Genomic DNA, 22,275 nt, shown 5'->3' on the forward strand with positions numbered 1-22,275 from the left:
GGGGCTTGTGCTCTCGCGGATAGGCTATGGGATTGGACGACTGGGGGGTGGTTGACTTGGCATATCGCACTATCAGGGGGAGCCTTTTGGCTTGGTTTGGCTTTGCTTTTTGCGAGCGAACGTTGTGTGTTACGAAAATGTGTGATAAAACAGTAGGACAAGATGACATTCTCTCTCTGGCGAGTGTCATTTCCACTCTCGCTCTCTCTCTCTCTCAAACTCGCTCTCGCCGTCCCTGTTGGATGGGAGAAAGTGTCAAACAAGGATGCCGTCACCAAGACATGCGTGCTGTGATAGAGATTGCACTAGATTTTGCACAGTGAGCGGGATGTAGAATTTACTTGCTAAAATTTTTACAGCCATGATTTTTTTACTATGTGAGCTATTTATATCACGTAACCTCGAAGAGAGATCTACAGAAAGGTGTTTCCTTGCAGAGTCCTTTTTGTTATCACACTAATAGAGAATTTGTTTATTATTCAGTTACAACCTGGATCGGGAATCAAGAACGGGTCTGCTTGTTTTCTGACAAACGTCAGTTTGATCGTATGTTTTTAAAACCTACCTCAGGTTGAGGTTCGCATTGACAAAAAGATCGGTTTTGCACTGTATATTGTATATAAACAGTTCCAGGAATTCCACGTGTTTAATAAGGGCTCTTTTACAGTTTATTCAAATGTAAAACTGAAGCACTAGTCTCGTTCTGCCCCCTTAAAAATTGCTTCCACGCTCTTTTTGCCCACAGTGTGAGTTATTCAAAAATATTGAAAGATGCATTTTTTGCTAGGGTACATGATGATTTCGGCACCCATGTACTGTTTTCGTCAAACAAAATTTAAACATTAATTTTACTATATTTTCTCACAAAAACACTTCACTGAATGTATTGAACCGATTTCTTAGTCATATTCAGCTTCAAGCTGATCAAACCTGTTATGCCAGGTTTTCCTTTAAACTAAAACTACAAGGGACAGCCCTATAGTGACGTAGGACTACGTAGTCTTATATAATAAATATTATTTTTTTAACTGCAACAGGAGCTTGTGTTTTGTGTAGGACTAGGAATTTGAGCGGGGCTATCTCTGTTTACACCCTTTAGTATGACTATGATTTCCCTGAACAGAACCTTTTGATATGAATTTTAGTTGGGACATGTTCAGAAATTCAACTCTTTAGGAAAATATTGGTGGCGCTGAAAAGGGCCGATGGTAGTACAGGCTTAAAGTCTTTAGAAGATGATGATGACGCGTAGGCAAATCGGACCGAACAATCCCATATTGTTCGGTGCAATGATTCGGCACTCGCAAGAGTCTCGGCCCGTCTGCTGCTGGACAGGGGTGGAACTGGTGTCTGCGACAGGTTGGAAGGCCGCAGAATATCAGTGTCCACTAGACTGATGCAAAATTTGACTTTTTCGCTCCACAGTGCTTAAATGGTTTCACATCGGGTCCTGATTAGGCTCCCAAAGTTACAACTTATTTGGTTAGAAACAGACTTCGCACAAGCCATTTGAAGTTTACATGTAAATTACTATGGGAAATCTCAACTTTTTGTTCATTGCCTTCTAGTCTTTTTCCATATTGAGCTGCAAAACAGTTCGATAACCATTCTTATAGAAAATTTTCTCAGCTACAACTTTGCTGAAAATCGTTTTTTATGTAAAACGAGACAGGAAAAAGTTATTAATTATTTAAGAGACTGGTAAACTTATGATATGATCAAGCAGCTGCTCTGTAGGCAACACTGTATTTTGCAGTGTGACATAGTAGCCATGATTTTTGTGTCCTATTCAACGCCCCAGAAACACCAATGTTGCCTGCTGAGCAGTTGATTGAGCATGATCATAAGACATCAGCGCATTGAACCATTGATGACTTTCGATCCTTGCATTTAATCAAAAAGTAGTTTTCAGCAAAGTTGTAGCTGGGAAAATTTCCTATAAGTAAAGTTGAAAGCTTTTGAAGCAGACCGATACGGTGAATTATTAGATTGACATGAACAAAAATCTTGGTTTTACCATAGTAATTCCCATACAAACTACAAATGGTTTGTGCCATCTCAGTTTCTCACCAAATGGGTTCAAATTTTGAGAGGTTAGTCAGGAGCCGATTTGGAATCGTTTAAGTATTGTGGAGCGAAAATTTCAAATTTTGTATCGCTCTAGTGTCCACCCAGCTAAAGCTCCTCCCCTTTTAAGTTTTTCTCGTTAAACTCTTTCTCTCAAAAAGTTGGTGTAAATTTTAGCCTTTAGCAGAAAGATGCTTAACAATTTTTTTGGCGAATTTATGATCCTGTTTCACGTCATGGTTCTTCTCTATGTCTGTTCAGATAAATTAGTACTTTTGTTTATTTTCTCTACTGCGCTAAATCAAACGAGTAGAAATAAGAAGGGATGTCGTTTACGCGCTCTAATAATTGAAAATTCGATAAATATTTAATCGAATAGCTGGAAAAATCTTTACGATTAATCGTTAATCGAATAATTGGACTTTTAGGCATCCCTAGAAAATAGTGTAATTTCACGTTTTTTTGGTGGTCTTTCGAAAATGTCGAACAGCAGAATTGCAACCAGCAAATGTAACCCAAGAACCAAAAGCGGTGCAGGGGTTTAGAAGCAGAGGGGTGAAGGTGAATTCTCTTCATCGAATTCCTCTTTTGATGACCATGGCTTCACTAACCTATTTCGCACTATTTCTGCTATGCTCTCTCATCCAGAACAACAAACGTATCAATGAATGTGTTTGCCGTCGAGTTATTAACAAAACATACAGTCGATGAAGAGAATCGATCAATATCACTTGCACCCCGCTTCCAAGTTTGGTTACAAGATTACAACTCTGGAGAGCATTTGTGGTTCTGAATATGGTGATGAGTGTGCAAAATGTTACACAATTGCATCCTCCTTATTCGCACACGCCCGAAGATCGGAGGCGAATGCCACATCGACTTGTTTCGTCTACTAACGACTTTCTGATGACACTGTTGGGGAAGCAGCAATGCTACATCGACATGTTTCGTATAGAAACGATTCTCTGATGACTGTGTTGGGGAAGCAGCATATGCATGTACGTAATTGGTGGATTTATTTGTTATTTCGACGCTTTTGGAAAATGCTTGATATTTACCACTTTTTCAATAGTTTCAGTCGGAAGCATTTCTACCGATGCGTAGAAATATTTCTGATCGATTGGTGATAAAATTATTCAAATTTGTCCAAGGGCAGCTGAGTTATTAACGTTCAAAATCTTTCATAATTTCGTCACATGTTCCATTTTCGGTTTTCTCAAAGTGTACCCCCATATAATTTATTTTCATTTATATTATAAAATTCAATTAGGCATTATTTTACATCTTCATAACTTTTAAAGATGCTGAAAGTGGTTAAGATTGGTAGATTTTGACCTTTTATCACCCATAGCAATCAAATTTATTAGAAATAATGTACACTCCAGTCTTTTTATCTTACACGGTTTTTTTTATGTCGTCTGCGCCGCTCAGTCGCAATTTACAGGGTATGTTTCAACAATTTCTCGAAAACAATACAACTTATCGAACTAATTCTAATCATATTATTCGTTTTAAATCATAGGTAATCAAATAGCATTATGTATGTACAAAATCACAATTTTTGGTGTAAACACAGATTTTTTTAAAAATTTGTGTATGGACCCTAGCACTCTAATATTAAGGGTGACATAAAAGTATAAACGTTTCAAAATATTAAAGTATGTGAAAAATCAAAATAATTTTTTAAACGGTACATAACCCCCGTTAAAAAAACGGAGTGTATTCGAAAACGTTTTAAAACTTCCCGCTCATACCTCACCGTGCACATTATTCGAGCAGTTAAAAATGACGTTTCTCACCATTCGAACATTGCTGAGTACCATTATTTTGAGAATTTCTAATAAATATTTATTTTCTTGGAGGTATTGGTAGAAAATTGTCCAAAAGCTGCTGAACAAAAGTGATTAATGTTCAAAATTTGCATCATTATGAAAGTCAGCACCGTACTCAGATCATCTTGAACTTAGTTCCCAAAATTTCCAAATCAAACCCTGCACTTTTAAGAAGTATGCTGAATTTCTACAGTACACCCTGAGCTTCTGCAAAATTTGCTGAACTTCTGCGAAGCTCACTGCTTCTAAAATTTTGGCTAATCTCGAGCAAACTTCCTTGAACCAAAAAAAAAAAAAAATTGCAGTTTTATGAAGTTTTACGAAGATCCTCGAATTACTTCGTAATTTTCTTTGCTTCTCAGAATTCCTATGAAATTTGCTGCACTCCTATAAACTTTCCTAAGCTTTTTAGAAGTTCGTTAAATTTCTGCGAAGTTTCCTGAATTTCTACGGAATTTCCTGGTCTATTTTAAGTCTTAAGTTATTTTATGTTTTAAGAAGTGCCGTGAAGCTAAAAGAAATTTTATAGTACCCATAACTACAACGAAGTTTCAAAAACCTGTATAAGGTTCCCAGATCTACATAGTTTTCCCGATTTTTTACAAAGCACCGTAAATTTCTTCGAAATTCTCTTAAGTTCTACTAAAATCCCTGAATTTATATAAATATTCCTTAATTTCATCACATCAATTATATCTAAAAAGCCCCTGAATTTTTGAAAATCTTATGTAGTTAGCGAAAAACCCTGAAATTCATCAAAATTTCCCGAATTTCTCATAAATTCGCTAAATTTATGGAAGTTCACTTGTTTCCAACAATGTTTGAAAAACTTTTTCAAAGTCTTCTGAACTTTTACAAAACTTGCTGAATGATGATGATGGTCCCACCGCTTATCCTTACGAAGGTTTGAGCTGGACGATTTATCTTTAAGATATTTAAGCATAACATTTAACCACATTAGCAATCAAAAACGAACTGGCTACAGTTACAGATATAAATTTCCTCAACACTTCACAGCAGCCCTGCTTTCTGATGCTATCGTAATTTTCAGCAACGTTAAGAATGCTCACAAACCCACAACATTAAGCCAGATAACTTGCTACTAATTCAAGGCATCTTACAAATAAGCATTTTGTTTATCAGATGTTAAATTCAGTCAACAAAAATCTCTGAAGTTTTAAGAAGTTTACTGGTTAATTACTTTATCTGTACAGGCTCAATCGAATAAACTTTACAGAGCCAAGTTATCATTTTCTTTATACATTATAAATGTCTTAAACCTAAAATTAAAGGATTTGACCGATTACTCGCAGTCTTCTCGAGGCTAGTGGATGACAATTGTTTGGATCGGGAAAGAAGAAGTTTACTGAGCTTCTAAAAATTTTTCTGAGCATTAGCAAAGTTAGCTGAATTTCTATAAAATTTGCTGCACTTCTAGAAAGATTCCTGACCATCTACACAGTTGATTGAATACATACAAAGTTTTCGGAAGTGCTACGATGTTTCTTGAACATCCATGAAATTCTACAAAGTTTCTTTTACTTTCAAGAAGTTCGCCGAGTTTCTACGAAGTTCTCAGAAATAAAATGATGTTTTTTTTTAATTTTACGAACTGCTCTTGAATTCTAAGAACTTCTGGGACGACTCTGTTAAATCTGAACACACCCCCACCTTCCCCGAAAATTTTGAAAATAGCGGTGACGACATGTGAAGCCGTCGTCGATATCGTTGAAATTTTTTTCTCAATGTGCCTAGCATCCCTGGGCTCAGGGTGGCCAGCAAACCGGGAATTCCGAGAAATAACTGGGAATTTGAAAAGTAACCAAGAGAACCGGAAAAAATCCGGGAATTTGTCAGGAGAACCGTATAAAGCTTATGGTACTTGGCCACCTTAATTAAAGTTGTATTTTTATTTATTATGCACGTACATGTTTACTATAACTGACGATGAGTTTTTTTTGCACCAACTGATTATAATGTTTGTGAAAATTAATCTTCTAAAATCGCTATGATCCCTGAGCTATGAAGATTGCAACTTTATCAACTTATGTATTACTTTTTCAAATCAAAAACTTTTTTTTCTATAATAACCTTGAAACTCTGCTCAGAATTATCATGGGATTATACTTTAACTCACTCGAACCTTGGAGCTCTCTTCGGGTTTCCCTTGAAACTTCCCCCCTGGCTTGGAATCCTTTTAAGAAACTCTATTCAAAAATTTCTCGGAATTATCCTAAAAATTCAGTTGCTATCCCCCTCACGATCGCCATAAACTTCTCTTCAGAATCACCAAAGAATAACATTATGCTCCTTTGAGTTCTTTTCACAACTCTTATGGCAAACATACTAATGGATTATTTGGGTGTTTGAAGGAACGTTTTTCAATATTTTATGGATCGTTTTATCAATTTTAAGGGTACAGTAAAACGAGGTAACATTGATAGTATTTTTAGTATATTCTGAATATTGTTTAAAGCGATGAATATTTTTCAAATTTTATTATTTTAAAACAAGAACTGAGGATCCTAGAGTCAACTCTATAGTAATATGTTTAACGTTAATTATTGCATGCGTACTATTTTTTTTTTAATTTTGAGACCGAACGTCAGTATTTTGATTTAGGGTTACTTTGATAACGCTCGATGAATGTAAAAAATAATGCGAGAAACTCAAACAATTTAGTTCTTGAAACCTGAATCTTTGAATGAGCATATAATCAGAAAACATCTTAACGAATAAGAATTAAATATTGAATGTGTGATGGCTATATCGTAGATACATTTCATAAGTGATGGTTTGAGTGCTTTTTCAAATAGGTGAAAAACAAGAAATTTGTTTTTAAATATTTTTGTACAATATGTAACACAAACTCTTTGAAAACTATACACGATATCAACGTAAACAACCTAAGCTACAATTTGGTACCAATGTTTCGAATTCGTAAAAAGCACAGACAGTAAATTTAATCACTACATTTTCCTATCAAAGCTACCCGCTTTATCAAAGATACCCCGGTTTACGGTACATACTTAAGGCTGCCGAATTATTCTATCAATACATAAGAATATAACCCAGAACTTTTTTTTTCTCCCAAGAAATTTCTGTGAAATGAAACATGTTTTAGTACAAAATCTTAGAATTATTTTGGAGTCCTTGTTAAAACTCCCTTAAGATGTTTACCAGAATTGTGTAGTGATTCCTGTCACCTTTTCGCATGGTTTTTAATTCTTTTTAAATTCCGTTAAAAATTTCATCGGTGTTTTCCTCAGAATTCTATATTTTTTTTTTAATTGTTAGATCACCGAACATTTTTTCAAGTTTTGAAGAGATTTTAGAATGAATTCTAGGGGATAACTCTGGTATTTCAGAGAAAATTTCCAAGGGAGTTTTGGGAAGGACTCTATGAATTTTTATTTATATAAGTCGCCTAAAAGAGTGTGATTATTTACTTTGAACAATTTTGCAAGTAGCTCTGTGAAAAACTCCACGAAGAAGATTCCAGAATCCTTTTGAGGGTACAGTTCCAAAGAAATTCTATGTAGATTTTTTTAGAGAATTCGGAGAATAATTCCAAGAACACTTCAAAAGATATTTCTAGGAACTTTAATAGTGAATTTTCAGCAAAATTTAGAGAGTTTCAAGGTGACCAAAATTTAAGACATTTCTGAGGGGAATTGCATGGGAATTCTAAGAAATTCTAAAAAAATTTGAATATAATTTTGAAAGGAAGCTTCTATGCATTGTTAGAACAAATTTTATAGTTCGAAGATTGTTTTAAGTGTTCTGCAGAGATTTTCTTGTGGATATGGGTGAAATGGATCATTTAGATGACGGTCCTAAATCAGTTCATCCATATAGGAGATCCGGATTTGTGCAACGGTGCATCGGATCACTTGAATCAAGTACAGCATGGAATTTTGTGAAGGTTCTATCTTAACGCAGAATGATTTCTTATGCAACTCAATGTTATCAAATATGCATTTGGCTCCATTCTTTTCTTCCATTCTGACAATGTAAAACAAGTATTTTTTCCCGATTTCAAATGGAATAGCAACGGCGCCGGTGGTGTAGTGGTAAGCGTGATTACCTCTCACCCCAGCAGGCCTGGGTTCAATCCCAGTCGGCACCGCCGGGATGTTCTGAGACATAATATCTCTGATCACGCCTTCCTTCGGAACGGAATTAAAGCCGTTGGTGCCCGGTTCATGAGTTGATGGGTCGATAGGTAGGGTCCAGGTGTGGGAGCTGCCTTCCTGGCGTCGGTAGCATTGGTGCTCAGCACGGAAAACAAGATCGACGGAAAACAAATCAAGGGAAAAAAAATAATGGAATAGCAAGTTTGAAGTCCCAGTCAATGTGGCATAAGAACTATGAAATGAAGGAGATGACAAATTCATCTCATGAATATCTGAATCTAAATATGAGCATGGTACAATACCAATTGGAATGTTAAAGCGGTCATCTGGATCATTCAAACATTAATCATTAATAGCTAAGTATGAATCCTTAGTGTTTTCGATCTGAGAACAGAGGGAAATTTATTGAACCTTGATGAGTCGATGATCAGGTTCTTAGATAAAAATTATCATACTGATCCAGTTTATAATTAATCAGTAAATAATAATAATAATTATTATTATTATAATGTTAGTAATAATATTAGTAATAATATTAATAATAATATTAATAATAATATTAATAATAATATTAATAATAATATAAATAATAATATTAATAATAATATAAATAAATTTAGAAATAATTCTAAAGGAAAAAAGTAGAAGGGTCTGTGCCTAGAAGCACGAACGGAAGCTTGACGTAGGACCGCTAGTGGACGGAATAAATGTGAAGAGCATTTAGTTTTTAAATTGATCAATTATCTATTATCTCAACTCTTTCTGTTTTTGAATTGTAGGCGTACCAAATTTGTAGTAATTTATTCAAAGAGAAAGTTGATTAAGAGAATCAATCAAAATCACTTGCACCCCTGCTTCCAAGTTTGATTACAAGATTACAACTCTGGAGAGCATTTTGTGTGGTCGTTGGGGGCTTGTGGTTCTGAATATGGACAAACAAGCACAGATTTACTGATGTACGCTTGATGGCCCTGAAAAGGGCCGTTTTATTGAAGAGGACATTCATGACCACTTACGCTTGGCGTGTTTAGTGTAGGTGACAGCATCACGGACCTCATTTTCCAGGAACACCTTCAGCACACCTCGTCGATCAGACCGGAGATACGTTTGACACCACCACGGCGAGCCAGACGACCGATGGCGGTTATCTCGAAGAACTTTGCGATGACGCTTGGTGCCTCCTTTACCAGACCTTTTCCTCCTTTGCCACGACCAGTCAATCGTTGCTTGTTAGGTGTGAAGGAGTGGACTAGCCACCACCTTCCTACTGCTGCAATTGCTCTTCACCACGCCGTCCGAAGCAAAAATGAGCTAATGTCATACAGCAGCGCTCTTTAATATCTTTTCAGGTTAAAGCAGAATGATGTGCAACCAAGTGGTATAAAAGCTACAAAGACTCCTCCCATTATGAGTAGTTTGCTATCAAGTAGCGACACTGGCTCTTTTCTTTTTACGTACACGGCGAATGAGAACGACCCAAATTTGAGTTAAGTTCACTCATAATCGCCAAAAGAGCAGGAACTCAGTGATGAGTAAATTTATCTCATGGTATCCTGTGGAAAACCTAAAAAATCTGCCAGAAAATGAGGAAATTGACGAAAATTTTATTCAGTCTCGGAGTAGTACCAATAGACTGAGTGAATCCAATCTTTACTTTTCTCAAATTCGGAAATTTTTCCCTGGAAAAACCTGGGAAAACATGAGGCAAATTTACTCATCGCTGAGCTCCTGCACTTTATTTCTTATTTCTGAGATAACTAAACTCAAATTTGGGTCGATCTCATTCGCCGTGATATCACCTTGAAAGACATCGGTGCCGGTGGTTAGCGTGATTACCTCTCACCCCAGCAGGCCTGGGTCCAATCTCAGTCGGCGCCACCGGCATGTTCTAAGGCATAACATCTCTGGGAGCTGCCTCCCTGGCGTCGGTAGCATTGGAGCTCAGTACGGAAAACAAATCTCGCGTCACTTTTCAATAGGTCCTACCCATTCATTTTGGATAAAAAAATGTTTTATTAAATTATGGAATAATAAGATATTATAGTAGTATTTTGTTTGTGTAAGCAACAAGAAAAGACTGTGAAGTTTGTGTTTGACACATAATACCTGCCAATTTTGCTACACGAGTGTCGCAATAAGCGATTTTGTCATTTATCTCACCCACTCCTCGCGAAGCGACGATTAGAAAATCGCTCATTGTGACTCTGCCAAAGCTAAATTTGCAGGTTTTATGCGTCAAACACAAACATTACAATCTTTTCTTGTTACGTACACATATAAAATATCATTATAATATCTTATTATTCTATAATTTAATAAAACATTTTTTTAGGCAAAATGAATGGAAGGCATCCTGGGTCCTATCTACATTGATCAATTCTTTTCATTGACACTCTCTTTCGTAAATAACTCGGCTTCACAAATATTTCCTGTCGTCTTCGTCGAATTAGATGCTAGATTATTGCTTCTTTCATCGAAAATATCCGGCCGTGGCGATTCAAAGTTGATCAAGGTTGATCAAAATAATTTGTACCCCTGCTTCCAGTTTGATTACATGAGCATTTTGTGTGATCGTTGGTTCTGAATATGGACAAACAGATTGGTGGCCCTAAAAAGAGCCGTTTTGTTGCCAAAGTTGGTGATGATTTAACCGCCGAAACCAAACAGAGTGCGTCTCTGTCACTGCAAAACGTAGATGACATCTATGGCCGCTTACGCTTGGCGTGTTCAGTGTAGGTGACAGCATCACGGATCTCATTTGTCAGGAACACCTTCAGCACACCTCGTAAATCAGACCGGAGATACGTCAGACACCGCCACGGCGAGCCAGACGACGGATGGTGGTTATTTCGAAGAATTTGCCTTTGGTTCTGAATATGGCGATGAGTGTGCAAAATATTACGCAATTCCATCCTCCCTATTCGCACGTGCCCGAGGATCGGAGGCGAATGCCACTTCTACTTGTTTCGTCTACTTACTACTCTCTGACGACTGTGCTGGGGAAACAGCATATGCATGTAGGTAATTGGTGGATTTGTTAGTTAATTCGATGCTTTTGGACAATGCTGGACTTTTACCAGTTTTTCAATAGTTTCTTGTTGAAAGTCAACATTCGGAAGCATTGTTATCGATGCGTATCCATATTTCTGATCGATTTGTGATAAAATTATTGAAATTGGACCAGGGGCAGCTGAGTTATTAACGTTCAAAATCTTTCTTAATTTGTTACATGTTCCATTTTCGGTTTTCACAAAGTGTACCCCCATATAGAAATCAAAGACGTAGTCCTACGTCAAAAAAAATCGTTTAAAGAGTTTTGAGAGAATTTTCAAGGAAAAATGTTGCTGTTGTTAAACTAGTGATTTCTTCAGCTCAATCGCATTCGGTTCTATGCTTAATTTGAACAAATATAGCAAAACCTGGAAAATAAAAAAAAACCGAGGGAAAAATCGGGAAATTTCTGATCGGGATTTGTTCATGATTTTTTGCTCATTAATACACCCAACTGGGAATGCAAGATTTGCTTACAATTATGAGGGATTCATCATTGCAGGATGTTAGTGGAGACCACATGTAGGATGAGATATACCGAGCTGCGGCCGAATGCAAGAAAATTAGAGACCGAAAAATGTGGAGTGTATACTTACTAATACACGTTATTGTGATTATGATGAAAAAAATAATTAAATAAGGTTGCCGCCGACTGGACTCGAACCACGAACGTTGCGATTATCAGGCCTGTGCTTTCTCCACTGCTCTCTCCATGCTTCGGAGCATAGATAGGCTTAAAGCGAATAAGAAGCGCTAGTACGATAATTTGATTTCGTATGCTGAACGGGAATTGGAGAGATTCAAGGCAAGTGTGTGCGTCGTTATAAATAAAAAGCTTGCTGCTATAGTCAAAAGCGTAGACAGAGCCAAGGTTGCAAAGACTCATTTCAGCTAAAATAATGTTTTTCGGAATAATAAAACCAAAAGATGGTATGATGGCATGTTTTACTTGTAACTTACAAGAAGAGGTTACAAAGTATGCGTTTGAAACATAAAACCTGTAAATTTTGCTTTCTATGAGTCACAATCAGCGATTTGCTGATCGCTGAGTAAGTGAGTGAGTGAGTGAGTGAGTGAGTTTGTGAAAAATCGCTGATTGTGACTCTCATGAAGTGAAATAAACAGGTTTAACATGTCAAACACATTCTTTGCAACCTCTTCTTGTATCCTACCAATTCAAAATTTGGTCATGGCATCTAATTATTTCATAATTTAGAAAAACATTGTTTTAGCTGAAATGAGTCTTTACAACCTTGGACAGAGCACGTAATAAAAAAGAAAAAAAAAATAATTGCGTCGTCTGCAAGATCAACTTTTATCATTCTCTGCGGTATTCGCTGCGATAGGAAATGCAACATTACATTGAATATATTTTTAGTTTGCGGGTATTATAAGCAAATAAACAAGAGTAGGCTAAATGAAAACTTCGGAAATTCCTACATTATCGTTTCTTAGCCCTCTCTTGGGTTTCTACATGACGTTTTACAGTGATTTCCACCCTCATGTTGCCATTTAAATTTCTTAAATAGAACGTCATCCCGTTCTGTAAATAACCATACTAATCTTAAAAATAATGTTCAGCAACTTTTAAGACGATCAGCCACAAGCATAATTCATGCCACGTACTCACGTAATGAGAGAATTTTGCATTAATCTTTCAACCATCTGCAACCCGTCGTCATCTGATCAGCTTTTCCGAAGACACTAACGTTCTGAACGATCAGGATTTTATTTTTGCCAAGTTACTAACACATTTTAGGTCATTTTGCACTTGTCCGGGGATGAGATTTGAACTCGTTACCGGGTCCGTCCCCTGATCAGGATTTTGAAAGACATCGCATATATATTGAACAGGAAGCTCACGTAGATAATAGCGTTGAACAGCGACTGAATACTGAACTTATTTGTTTAGCATGCCGAAGTCGTTAGTTACTCGAAAAAGTTTTTTTTTTGTATTATGGTCACTTCAACGCATTATTAGGTTATTCATGACTTGTCTTGGGATGAGGTTTGAACTTTTGACCATTTGCGTGCCGAACAAGTTTGTCGAAGACACCAACTATCTAAGTGACCGAATTCGGGTGAATTATGGCTTCGACAATACTTTTGCCTATTTATCGTCAGGGGTAAACAAAGTCCTTGAGAACTGAATTTGATGTTCTAAGGCATGATGTATTCTCATGCATTTCTGATGTTCAAGAAGTTTACTTCTGCGATTTCTAGAATTATTTGAACCTATTGCATGCGTAATATCACATTTTTTTTCGTCGAAGATAACATGGTGTAATTCTGCAGAATGACACTTGAAAGTAGTTGTATTACTTTACACATATTTTAGTGCGGCATTTCGGAAAGTGTAAGTACTCTATAGGAATAACTATCAATCTAGTAGTCGTATAGAAATGCGTTTCACGAACATCTTTTCTCATTTCATGGCTCCAAACGTGTCATTTTTGTTCAAAAAATTATCTATGAACTTTTATGAAAGCTGATAACTGTAAAAGCTCAAACTGTTCGTTAGGATGACCTTACTTTGCCGAACATTTTATGTTGAATGTCTGAACTGCAATCTCCCTGTTTTTCTGAGTCCCTTTTCACTCAACAATATCGGGATGAGTTGTAAATCTTTTGCCAAAAACCGATACAAACACCACACTAACAAACACTGCCTTCTTCATCAACACTTCAGATTCAACTGAATCCCATTTAGCGCCAAACAAGTGCCAGTGCTATACACCGTGTGAGCTCCAACAAAGCCTTTGCCACGCGAATTTTTTGGCATCGAGCCCATAACAACCAACCTTCCTGACCTCATCTTAACCCCTTCCCCGAATACTGGTAGCAAAACAAACAAAATTGATTGAAAACAAGCAACAGGATACCTACACACTACTCGTTATTATAGATTCTCATCCTTCCCCTATGTGTCATTGCACTTTGGCATGTTTCCGTTGACGTCGGTCGTTCCGTTTTGCATCAGGAGGAAACATGAACCATATTAGGACGATTTAGCAAAAGTTCAAGTCGCAGAATAGTGTCCTATCGATTTGGTGCATGTACCCTCTGCCTGTCAGCAAGCATCCATTATTAATAGAAATGGATGCGAATGCAATTTCAGCGACGTAATTGAATTGGCTCGTTGTGGCATGATGAGTGGGAAATGATGTTTTGATGGGAATTTCAAGCATGATGAAGTACTTCCGTCTCCATTACCACCGATGGTTCCATTGTTACCGACATCTTGAAGCGTGATCTCATCAAGCATATACGATGGATTATGTGACAATAGCTCGCCATCTACTTATGTAAGAGCTGTTGCCATGCTAAGAGAAGTGAATGTGAATTGATCTGGACAAATCGTGTCAGTTACATGCAAAATGACTTACATGTTTCCCTACCCTCCATAGTCCACCATCGTTAACGGTTGGGCAAAGCAACTTCTACGCTTCCTTTTTAGAGCACGTGAAAATGGATCAACGAAGGGGTTGAGTTGCAGATTCGTTACGTACAGTGTCTTCTTCGAAAGCGGATATGCCTTCCGGCAGTAGGTTTAAGAACATCCTGGAATCATAAATTTGCTACTCACTGTCATCCAGGGGAGCTGGTTCCTCTCAGGTGGAATGTTACGCTATCAACACGTGCGCCACCATGCTATGCTATGGTAGCTTGTTTGCTGCAGGCAAGGCATGTAGTTATGAATGTAAAAGTAACATTTACATGGACTTGGGGACTGTAATGGAACACGCCAAGAACACGAACGAGTGAGTGGGCTAAAAATAGCAACGGAAACGAGCGTTTCGTCCTGCAACCTTGCACCTTCGTTTACCTCTTTTCACGACATTCCTGCCCCAGCTGGTAGGTAGCTAGTGCTTGATTCATTTTGTTCGTTTTATTTACCGGGACTGATGTATGAATCACGGTTATTTACTCAAACGGGTAGTTGCACTAATGGCGATAAATGTAGGTAAACGGCAGTACTGGTAATTGGTTTGCAAAAAATGGGATCTTCTGCAAAGCGTTTTTTTGGGTTGGAAATTTATTTTCTGTCTTGGACAAGAAGTACTATTTTGCAGGAAACTTTATATATGAATGCAAAAAAAAAGGCTTAGGCAATCATCAAAAGATATCATCTAAAAGCTAGCTAACCAATTTTCCAAAATTCTATCCTTCCAGCTTCCCGTCGGCATTTCGAAATTGCATTCCGCATGTTTGACCTGAACGGTGATGGCGATGTGGACAGCGAAGAGTTCGAAAAGGTTGCCAATCTGATTCGTCAGCAAACCAGCATCGGGAACCGGCACCGGGATCACGCCAACACCGGAAACACCTTCAAGGTATGAGGATTCTTCTCCTACTAACCGTTTAACCCCTTGTTAATATTGTACTCTTTTGCATAACGACAATGTCTTTCCTTTCAGGGAGTAAATTCAGCTGATTTCATTCCCCTTCCGTTTATAACATAATTAACCGAGCCTCTGCTTTCAGGGAGTAAATTCAGCGCTTACGACCTACTTCTTTGGTCAAAAGAACGATGAAAAGCTGACTATCGAGAAGTTTTTGGACTTCCAACAGCAGCTGCAGCGGGAGATTCTTACCCTGGAATTTATGCGTAAGAATCCGGACGAAAATGGTAACATAAGTGAAGCGGATTTCACTGAACTGATGCTTGCTTACGCTGGTTATACACAGAAGAAGAAGGTCAAGAAGATCAAGCGCGTCAAGAAGAGGTAGGATGCCTGCGTTGGAGCTAAATCTCCCGTATTTTAGTAAATCGTAGAGTAGTGCGTAGATTTGTTAATGCTCCGTTGCATTTTTCCTTTCTTTCTTTCTTTTCCATTACTATTTAATCGAACCCCCTCCTGAAGGTTCCGTGATCACGGTGAAGGTGTGTCGAAGGAAGATTACCTTAATTTCTTCCATTTTCTGAATAACATCAACGACGTCGATACCGCTCTAACGTTCTACCACATTGCCGGTGCGTCCATTGATCAGGCCACTCTGAAACACGTAGCCAAAACGGTAGCAATGGTAGAGCTGACCGATCACGTCATTGACGTTGTATTCACCATCTTCGACGAAAACAGTAAGTATCCGGGCTTCCCTTGGTTCCGTCTGTTTAAATTCAGTAGGTAGAGCTTTGCAATCGTTAAATTTCCTTCTCGATTCGTTTCCAATAGTGGACGGTCAGTTGAGCAACCGGGAGTTTGTAGCAGTAATGAAAAACCGTTTACTGCGTGGTTTGGAGAAGCCAAAGGACACCGGGTTCGTCAAGTTGATGCATTCGATTCTCAAGTGTGCCAAAGACACTAAACCTGTGCTGTTGGACTTGTAAGTATGCAAGTACGGAAGGGGAAGTTGGTGGTTCTATGTCTGCGGTGGTGAATTCGTCCCTTGGCTCAGCTAGCGTCTCTAATCGAAGAAGGGAAATGTGTGCCAAGCACCAAACCCGACGTGGAATGTTTGTTCATATTCAATTACAAAGAAATTGCACAATCTACGCTTTTGTACCTAATGTTTAATGATCCTGATTTCTTCCGCCATTTATTAGATGTTAATAGCGTCTGTAGACGATATCGTTTTGTCTCAGCTTTTCCAACTAGGATAACTATCGCTCTCTTGATCATTATCCGGCTCATGTTACCATGCAATCTTTGTCTTGTAAATTTGTATTAAATGTTTGTTTTTCCATACTCGTGGGGATGGTAGCTTATTGATCCGAAATGCCGTTTACTAGCGCTGAGCATTTTGTGGTTATTACGTGCATTTGCTAGTGGCTTTTACTGCCCATAAAAGCAAAACAGTCACATCTTTGCTTGATTTCCTATTCGAATTGGACTGTTTTGCGTTTATGGGTAGTTTAGTATTTTCAAACCTAAGCGCTCATCTATCGAAACATCCGCATAGAATAGTCAGGTTTTCTAGTCATCTTCCAGTTTCAGTGTGTTTCCGAATTAGTTAACTCAAGATGATACTCTACTGAGAGCACTCTCAACATAAGAATCATAATCACCCAACCAAGAAAACAATGTTTAAACATTTCATACATCTTATATATCATATGCAGTAGCACGAGTTATGGCTTTAAACTTAGAGATTATTTAAAAATGGCATAAATTAGTTTTGGCTAAAGATATTCTTCAAAGTGTTGTATTTTATTCATATAGGTTCCAATAACATGTAAATATTCGTTTTCCTGTGTCGTGTAGTTTTTAATTTTACTTTTAATACACTGTAGATTTGATTTAGAAAAGTGGCAGGTAGTCCTCTTGGGTTCTCTTTGTCAACAAAGTCTGGTAGGTAAGAATAGTGTTGATTACTGTGATACGCAGCCACCCACCCCACCGAAGCTTGCCCAAGCCATAATGGTGATAGAGAGGGCCATTATGATCGACGATAACGGGTACGACAACTGGTGATAAATAGACTGAAGGCCAAGGCGAAGAGCTAGATTTATGGTATTTCTAATCAATTATCGAAAGATCATCAAGTGAAATGGTTGATAATTTTTAAACTATACAAAAAACTCGTTAACCTTTCAGTACTCGCGCTATTGTACAAAGTACAACACGAAAAAAAGTAAAACCTACTGACTTTGGAACTCCCTCAACATGACACTAAACATTTTTCTTTAAATGTAATACCTATGTCCAATAGACCAATACTTGAAGAATATGTTGGAGAATATCAGGATTCATCAATTCCTCAGGGTGAAAATAACATACTGTTGTGTTTTGTACAACGCGCGAGTGCTCGTGTTACAAAAGTTGGCGCGAGTAAAAAAGTGAAGAATGGAGGCAGTGCTGAAGTCTTGGAAATCAGTGGTGATAGAAATCGATTCGATCGTGATACCAAATCCCAAAGAATCAGTGCGATGAGAGAACCACAAAGAAATGGACATCAGGTAAATTCTACCGAATACTGCCGGAATTTTGGCAAAAATGGTTCTAGCCAATTGTTCGACAATCAATTTATTAGGACCTCATGTATGTATTGTATTACAAGGCGTCGAACCGGAACCCGATTGACCTCCTCACGGTCTAGTACAGAACAATTCTGTGAACAACAACTGAAGCCGAGTCTGTCAACACAATCAGTGGTGATTTTCATTGTAGAGGATACGTGAAATCAGAGAGAAGTCGTCCGTCGACCGAGTAAACGTGGTTTTAGATCCACGAGATTATATTAAAATACAGCGGGACAAGAAGGGAACCGATAGGAATTGGAATAAACGTGTGGCAGGAGAAGCTTTACTAAAGTAGGTAGGTTTGCGACAGATATGTGCAAAATGTGACCATTCTTTGCGCCGTGGAACTGAAATTGATAGACTTGCTGACCCTTAGTACAGCCTTAACAGTGGCTATATAAATATAAGACTTTGTATCTAAAGGATAGAAGCACTATAATTACCTTAGTTACAATATTCCTATCACTAGTGCCGTTTCTGATTATGATGCTTCCATTTTAATCATGAGATTTTTGAGAATGCTCTTCCCTACTTCCCACTACTTAGATGATTATTTAGTTAGCATCCGATTAGTTGTGTAGATTCATCAGCCAATAATATACAATATGCTTTTATAATACCGAGTGTAACACGAATAAGTACTTAGTGTAAATTATAAATAATGCATCCAACAAAAGCGTTTTGTACAGTACAAACAAATCGTAAACTTTGTTTAGAATACATTACATATTATGTTAAGGTGATACTCAAAGGAAGCCTTAGCGTGAAACTTTAAAGGCACAAATGTCAGCTTCCACAAAACATACAAATTTGAAATTGCTACTCCTTGTTTGCTGTGCTACTACAAACAGAGAGTAGCAATTTCAAATTTGTATGTTTTGTGGAAGCTGACATTTGTGCCTTTGAAGATTCACGCTAAGGCTTCCTTAGAGTATCACCTTAAGTCAGTAATAGTAGATGATGAGGGGGTTAAGACAGCAACCCTAAGCTCAAAGTAAAATTTAACCAAAACTTTATAAAATTTCAGCGGTAAATTAAGTGAGTATTAGAGTACTTTCCCAAAATCAATGTATTCATGGCATTTCCTTATCATTTGATTCTGTTTTATTACAAAAAAAAAATTCTAAATAATCCAAGAAAAACGGAGTAAGGTTGGCCACCCCTAGGGGCCACAGGGAATATCATATGATCCTGGCCATATAGAACAATTTACAATTTATTGAAATTATCAAAGACGCCAATTTGAAAAAAATAATTACAAGATCTAAAATGGTCGCATTTTAGCAAAAATATGAATGATTGCCCATAACATACAACTACATACAACGTGCAACTCGAAGATGCTCGAGTCTGAACAATTCGTCATTTGGCGTGGAACTGCTCAATATCAAAAATTTCTAAGTATGAAATCTTGATATTTTTGTTAGTATGCAAATCCTCCAGCTCTTCCAAAGATTTCTAAAATTAGAAAAAAAAATCATTAGGGCATATTTTGCAATTTTCTCTATATCTAGGATCTTTGAAAAATCATTGCTCAGCAATTCATCGATAGACTTTAAATTGATTGATACCTAATAAATCTTTAATGTCGTTAGATTTAAGTGGTGCCAATAGATATGAAATTCGTCAATAAATTGCTTAGCTGCGATTTTTCAAACATTGCAAGTCTTCCGTTACATATTTTAAAGGAGGCATCGAAACCATGATAGTTTTTTTAATAAGTTTCGTAATCCAATGTCTTATTTTTTAACATTTTCCATAAATATATTAGCTAGGAGTCGAAGTCGAACTATTTTTCAGAATATCAAAGTCAACCAGAAAAACCTGGAAAATCGGAAAAATGTCGGGATTTTATTTTCACTAGGAAAAGCCGGTAATTTGAAAAATCCACCAGGAAAGTAATCTTGTTGCAATTATTTCTGAACTTCACATGGGTGACACATGTTTTAATAAATTCGATGTCATCGTTTATAAATTTAAGCAGATCAAAACTAATAATTCCGTTCGAACTAAAACTTATACACCACAACACAATTGCAGCAAGATAAACAAAATTTACCTAAAGCAAGGGTTTAGGAAATATATTTTATAGGGAAAATGGCTCTAATGTTGGCCTATGCAGGGTGGCCAGCAAACCGGGAAAACCGGGAATACCGGGAAATATCCGGGAATTTGAAAAGTAACCGGGAAAACCGGGAAAAACCCTGGAATTCGGTGAGAGAACCGGGAAAATAAATTAACCATACCATAGGATAAATTTTCAAACCAGAATTTTAGAATAAATCATTGAAACAGAGTTACCCTTTACCAAATGAATGTCTTGCTCTATTTGCTGCATAATTTTTCTCAGTTTCCCGTGTTATTGTTTTTAGAATTTAATCACTCAGCAATATTGAAAATTGATTTTTGTCGTCTTAATTTCAGATGTAAAGTGCATGGTCCTTAAAAGAAAATATTGAAGATGCTGGACTTTCAAAACAAATATTTGTAAAAACCAAAACTGAATTATTCTTTTCCGGGGGTTTAATTTTTTGTTGTTCAAAATTCTCATGACATGAATTCCAGAATTAACTTGGAATTCGGCTCTGAATTATCTTGGAATTGTTCTGAAATAAACCAGAAGACACTCCGCGTAATAATTGCCGTTGAATTCTTTTTGGAATTTCCTTGCAACTCCGTCTAAGAATTTAATTGGAATGCTTCTTAGAATTCTTTGACTTTGATTCCTTTGAAAATATTTTCAAAAATTTCTTTTAACTCTATTCAAAACAGCGGAAATCTTTCGAAATTTTATTTATAAACCCCTTGGAGTATTTTAAAGAATTTCTTTTTAATTCTCAGAATTTTTTGCAATAAATTTTGTTGGAGTTCTGTGATGAATCTTTCGCACTAGGGTTTAAATTATTGCCAGCACAATCTAAGAACTCTGTTTTTTTGTTGAATTCTGAACATAATTCTCTTGGAATTCTTCTTAAAATTCATCTCTAATTATCTTCACGATACCGATACAAATCTCATCAGAATCACGTAGGAATTTTCCGCAATGTTTTGTTTTTGACAACTCCTTTTTAAATCTTTTAAAATTATCTAACAATTTAATTTAGAATTTGCATTTTTCTCCACAGAAATCCTTCCAAATTCTTCTAGAAAATATTAGGGTTTTCATGTCAGAATAATTCTGGAAATCTGCTTAAAACTTTTCCTTTGAAAACTGTGTGGGAATCTTTCTCAATATTTGTTTGAAATCAACACTTTGAATTCTTTTAAAATTTACTAAAAATTCCAGTGTTTGTCTGCTAGATTCTATAGATTGTTATGTAATTTGTTATAACCCTTAAAATGCTTCCAAGTCTCAGAGCGTGACAATTATGACTCCACGACTCATAAGTATGATATTTATTTAATTTTTCATATCTGTGATCTTGAATTTTTTCCAATATCTCACATTTTAATTATTTTTACTCCAAATCTTGCATCACAAATATTGTTAGTAATCACAAATTTTGAAAAAAAAAGTTCTAGTTTCAGACACTACTCAAATTTTAAAGCCCCAGAATCTTGGGAATCTTCTTAAATCACATTTTTTGTCCTTTTAGTAAATTCCTTTCAGAGCGTTCTTAAAAATGCGTTCAATTTGGTTTTTTTGTTTAATATTTACAACCGGGAATTTTTTAAGATTTAAACCGGGAAAACCGGGAAAAAACCGGGAATTTCAAAATGAAAATTCACTTGCCACCCTGCCTATGGATCTAAGATCGGGCCCATCGCTAAAAATCTGCTATTTATCAATTTTATCCAGATGAACGCGTCATTGAGACGGTACTAAGGGATATTTTGGTTGCTATTGAAAATTTAGTCGTTTGCTGATTTTATGTATGGGCCCAAATTAGGGGCATTTAGGCCGACATTACATCCATTTCCCCTATTTGTTGTTAATTTCATGTTTTTCCAATTCAATTGATGATTCAGACAACTGAGTATGCCGTGAGTAATTTCTGAATCGTTTTCAAATAAATTCATTTGTAAAAGGTAGCTTGCAATTTTGTACACTGAAACAATTTTATTTACAATTACAATTTTTACATTTGCAAAAATCACCTTATTAGCGCCCCTCGGTGTCACTTTGTATGGGAGCGAGCTGCCAGTTTGTTAGTTTAGTGTCAAACAGTGAAGTTATTATTTTGCTTTAAATCTTGAATCGAGATGAAAGTGTGTGGGCTCATTC

General features: G+C 36.8%; 1 protein-coding gene across 2 annotated transcripts in view; it reads left to right on the plus strand.

Annotated features, from left to right (window-relative positions):
- The window catches only part of MICU1 (Mitochondrial calcium uptake 1), a 49,981-nt gene extending 33,211 nt beyond the window's left edge, over positions 1-16,770 (plus strand). For both annotated transcript variants that reach the window (XM_065228980.1, XM_065228982.1), the window contains exons 7-10: positions 15,260-15,420; positions 15,572-15,813; positions 15,952-16,169; positions 16,264-16,770. In XM_065228980.1, coding sequence (XP_065085052.1) covers positions 15,260-15,420; positions 15,572-15,813; positions 15,952-16,169; positions 16,264-16,418 — 776 coding nt within the window. In that variant the 3' untranslated portion in view covers positions 16,419-16,770. The remainder of the gene's footprint in view (positions 1-15,259; positions 15,421-15,571; positions 15,814-15,951; positions 16,170-16,263) is intronic.
- The last annotated feature ends 5,505 nt before the right edge of the window (positions 16,771-22,275 follow it).

This window comes from Ochlerotatus camptorhynchus, unplaced genomic scaffold (assembly GCF_037179485.1).
Source record: "Ochlerotatus camptorhynchus isolate MF236.1 unplaced genomic scaffold, CSIRO-AGI_Acam_v1.1 ptg000305l, whole genome shotgun sequence".
NCBI classification, from domain to species: Eukaryota; Metazoa; Arthropoda; class Insecta; order Diptera; family Culicidae; genus Ochlerotatus; species Ochlerotatus camptorhynchus.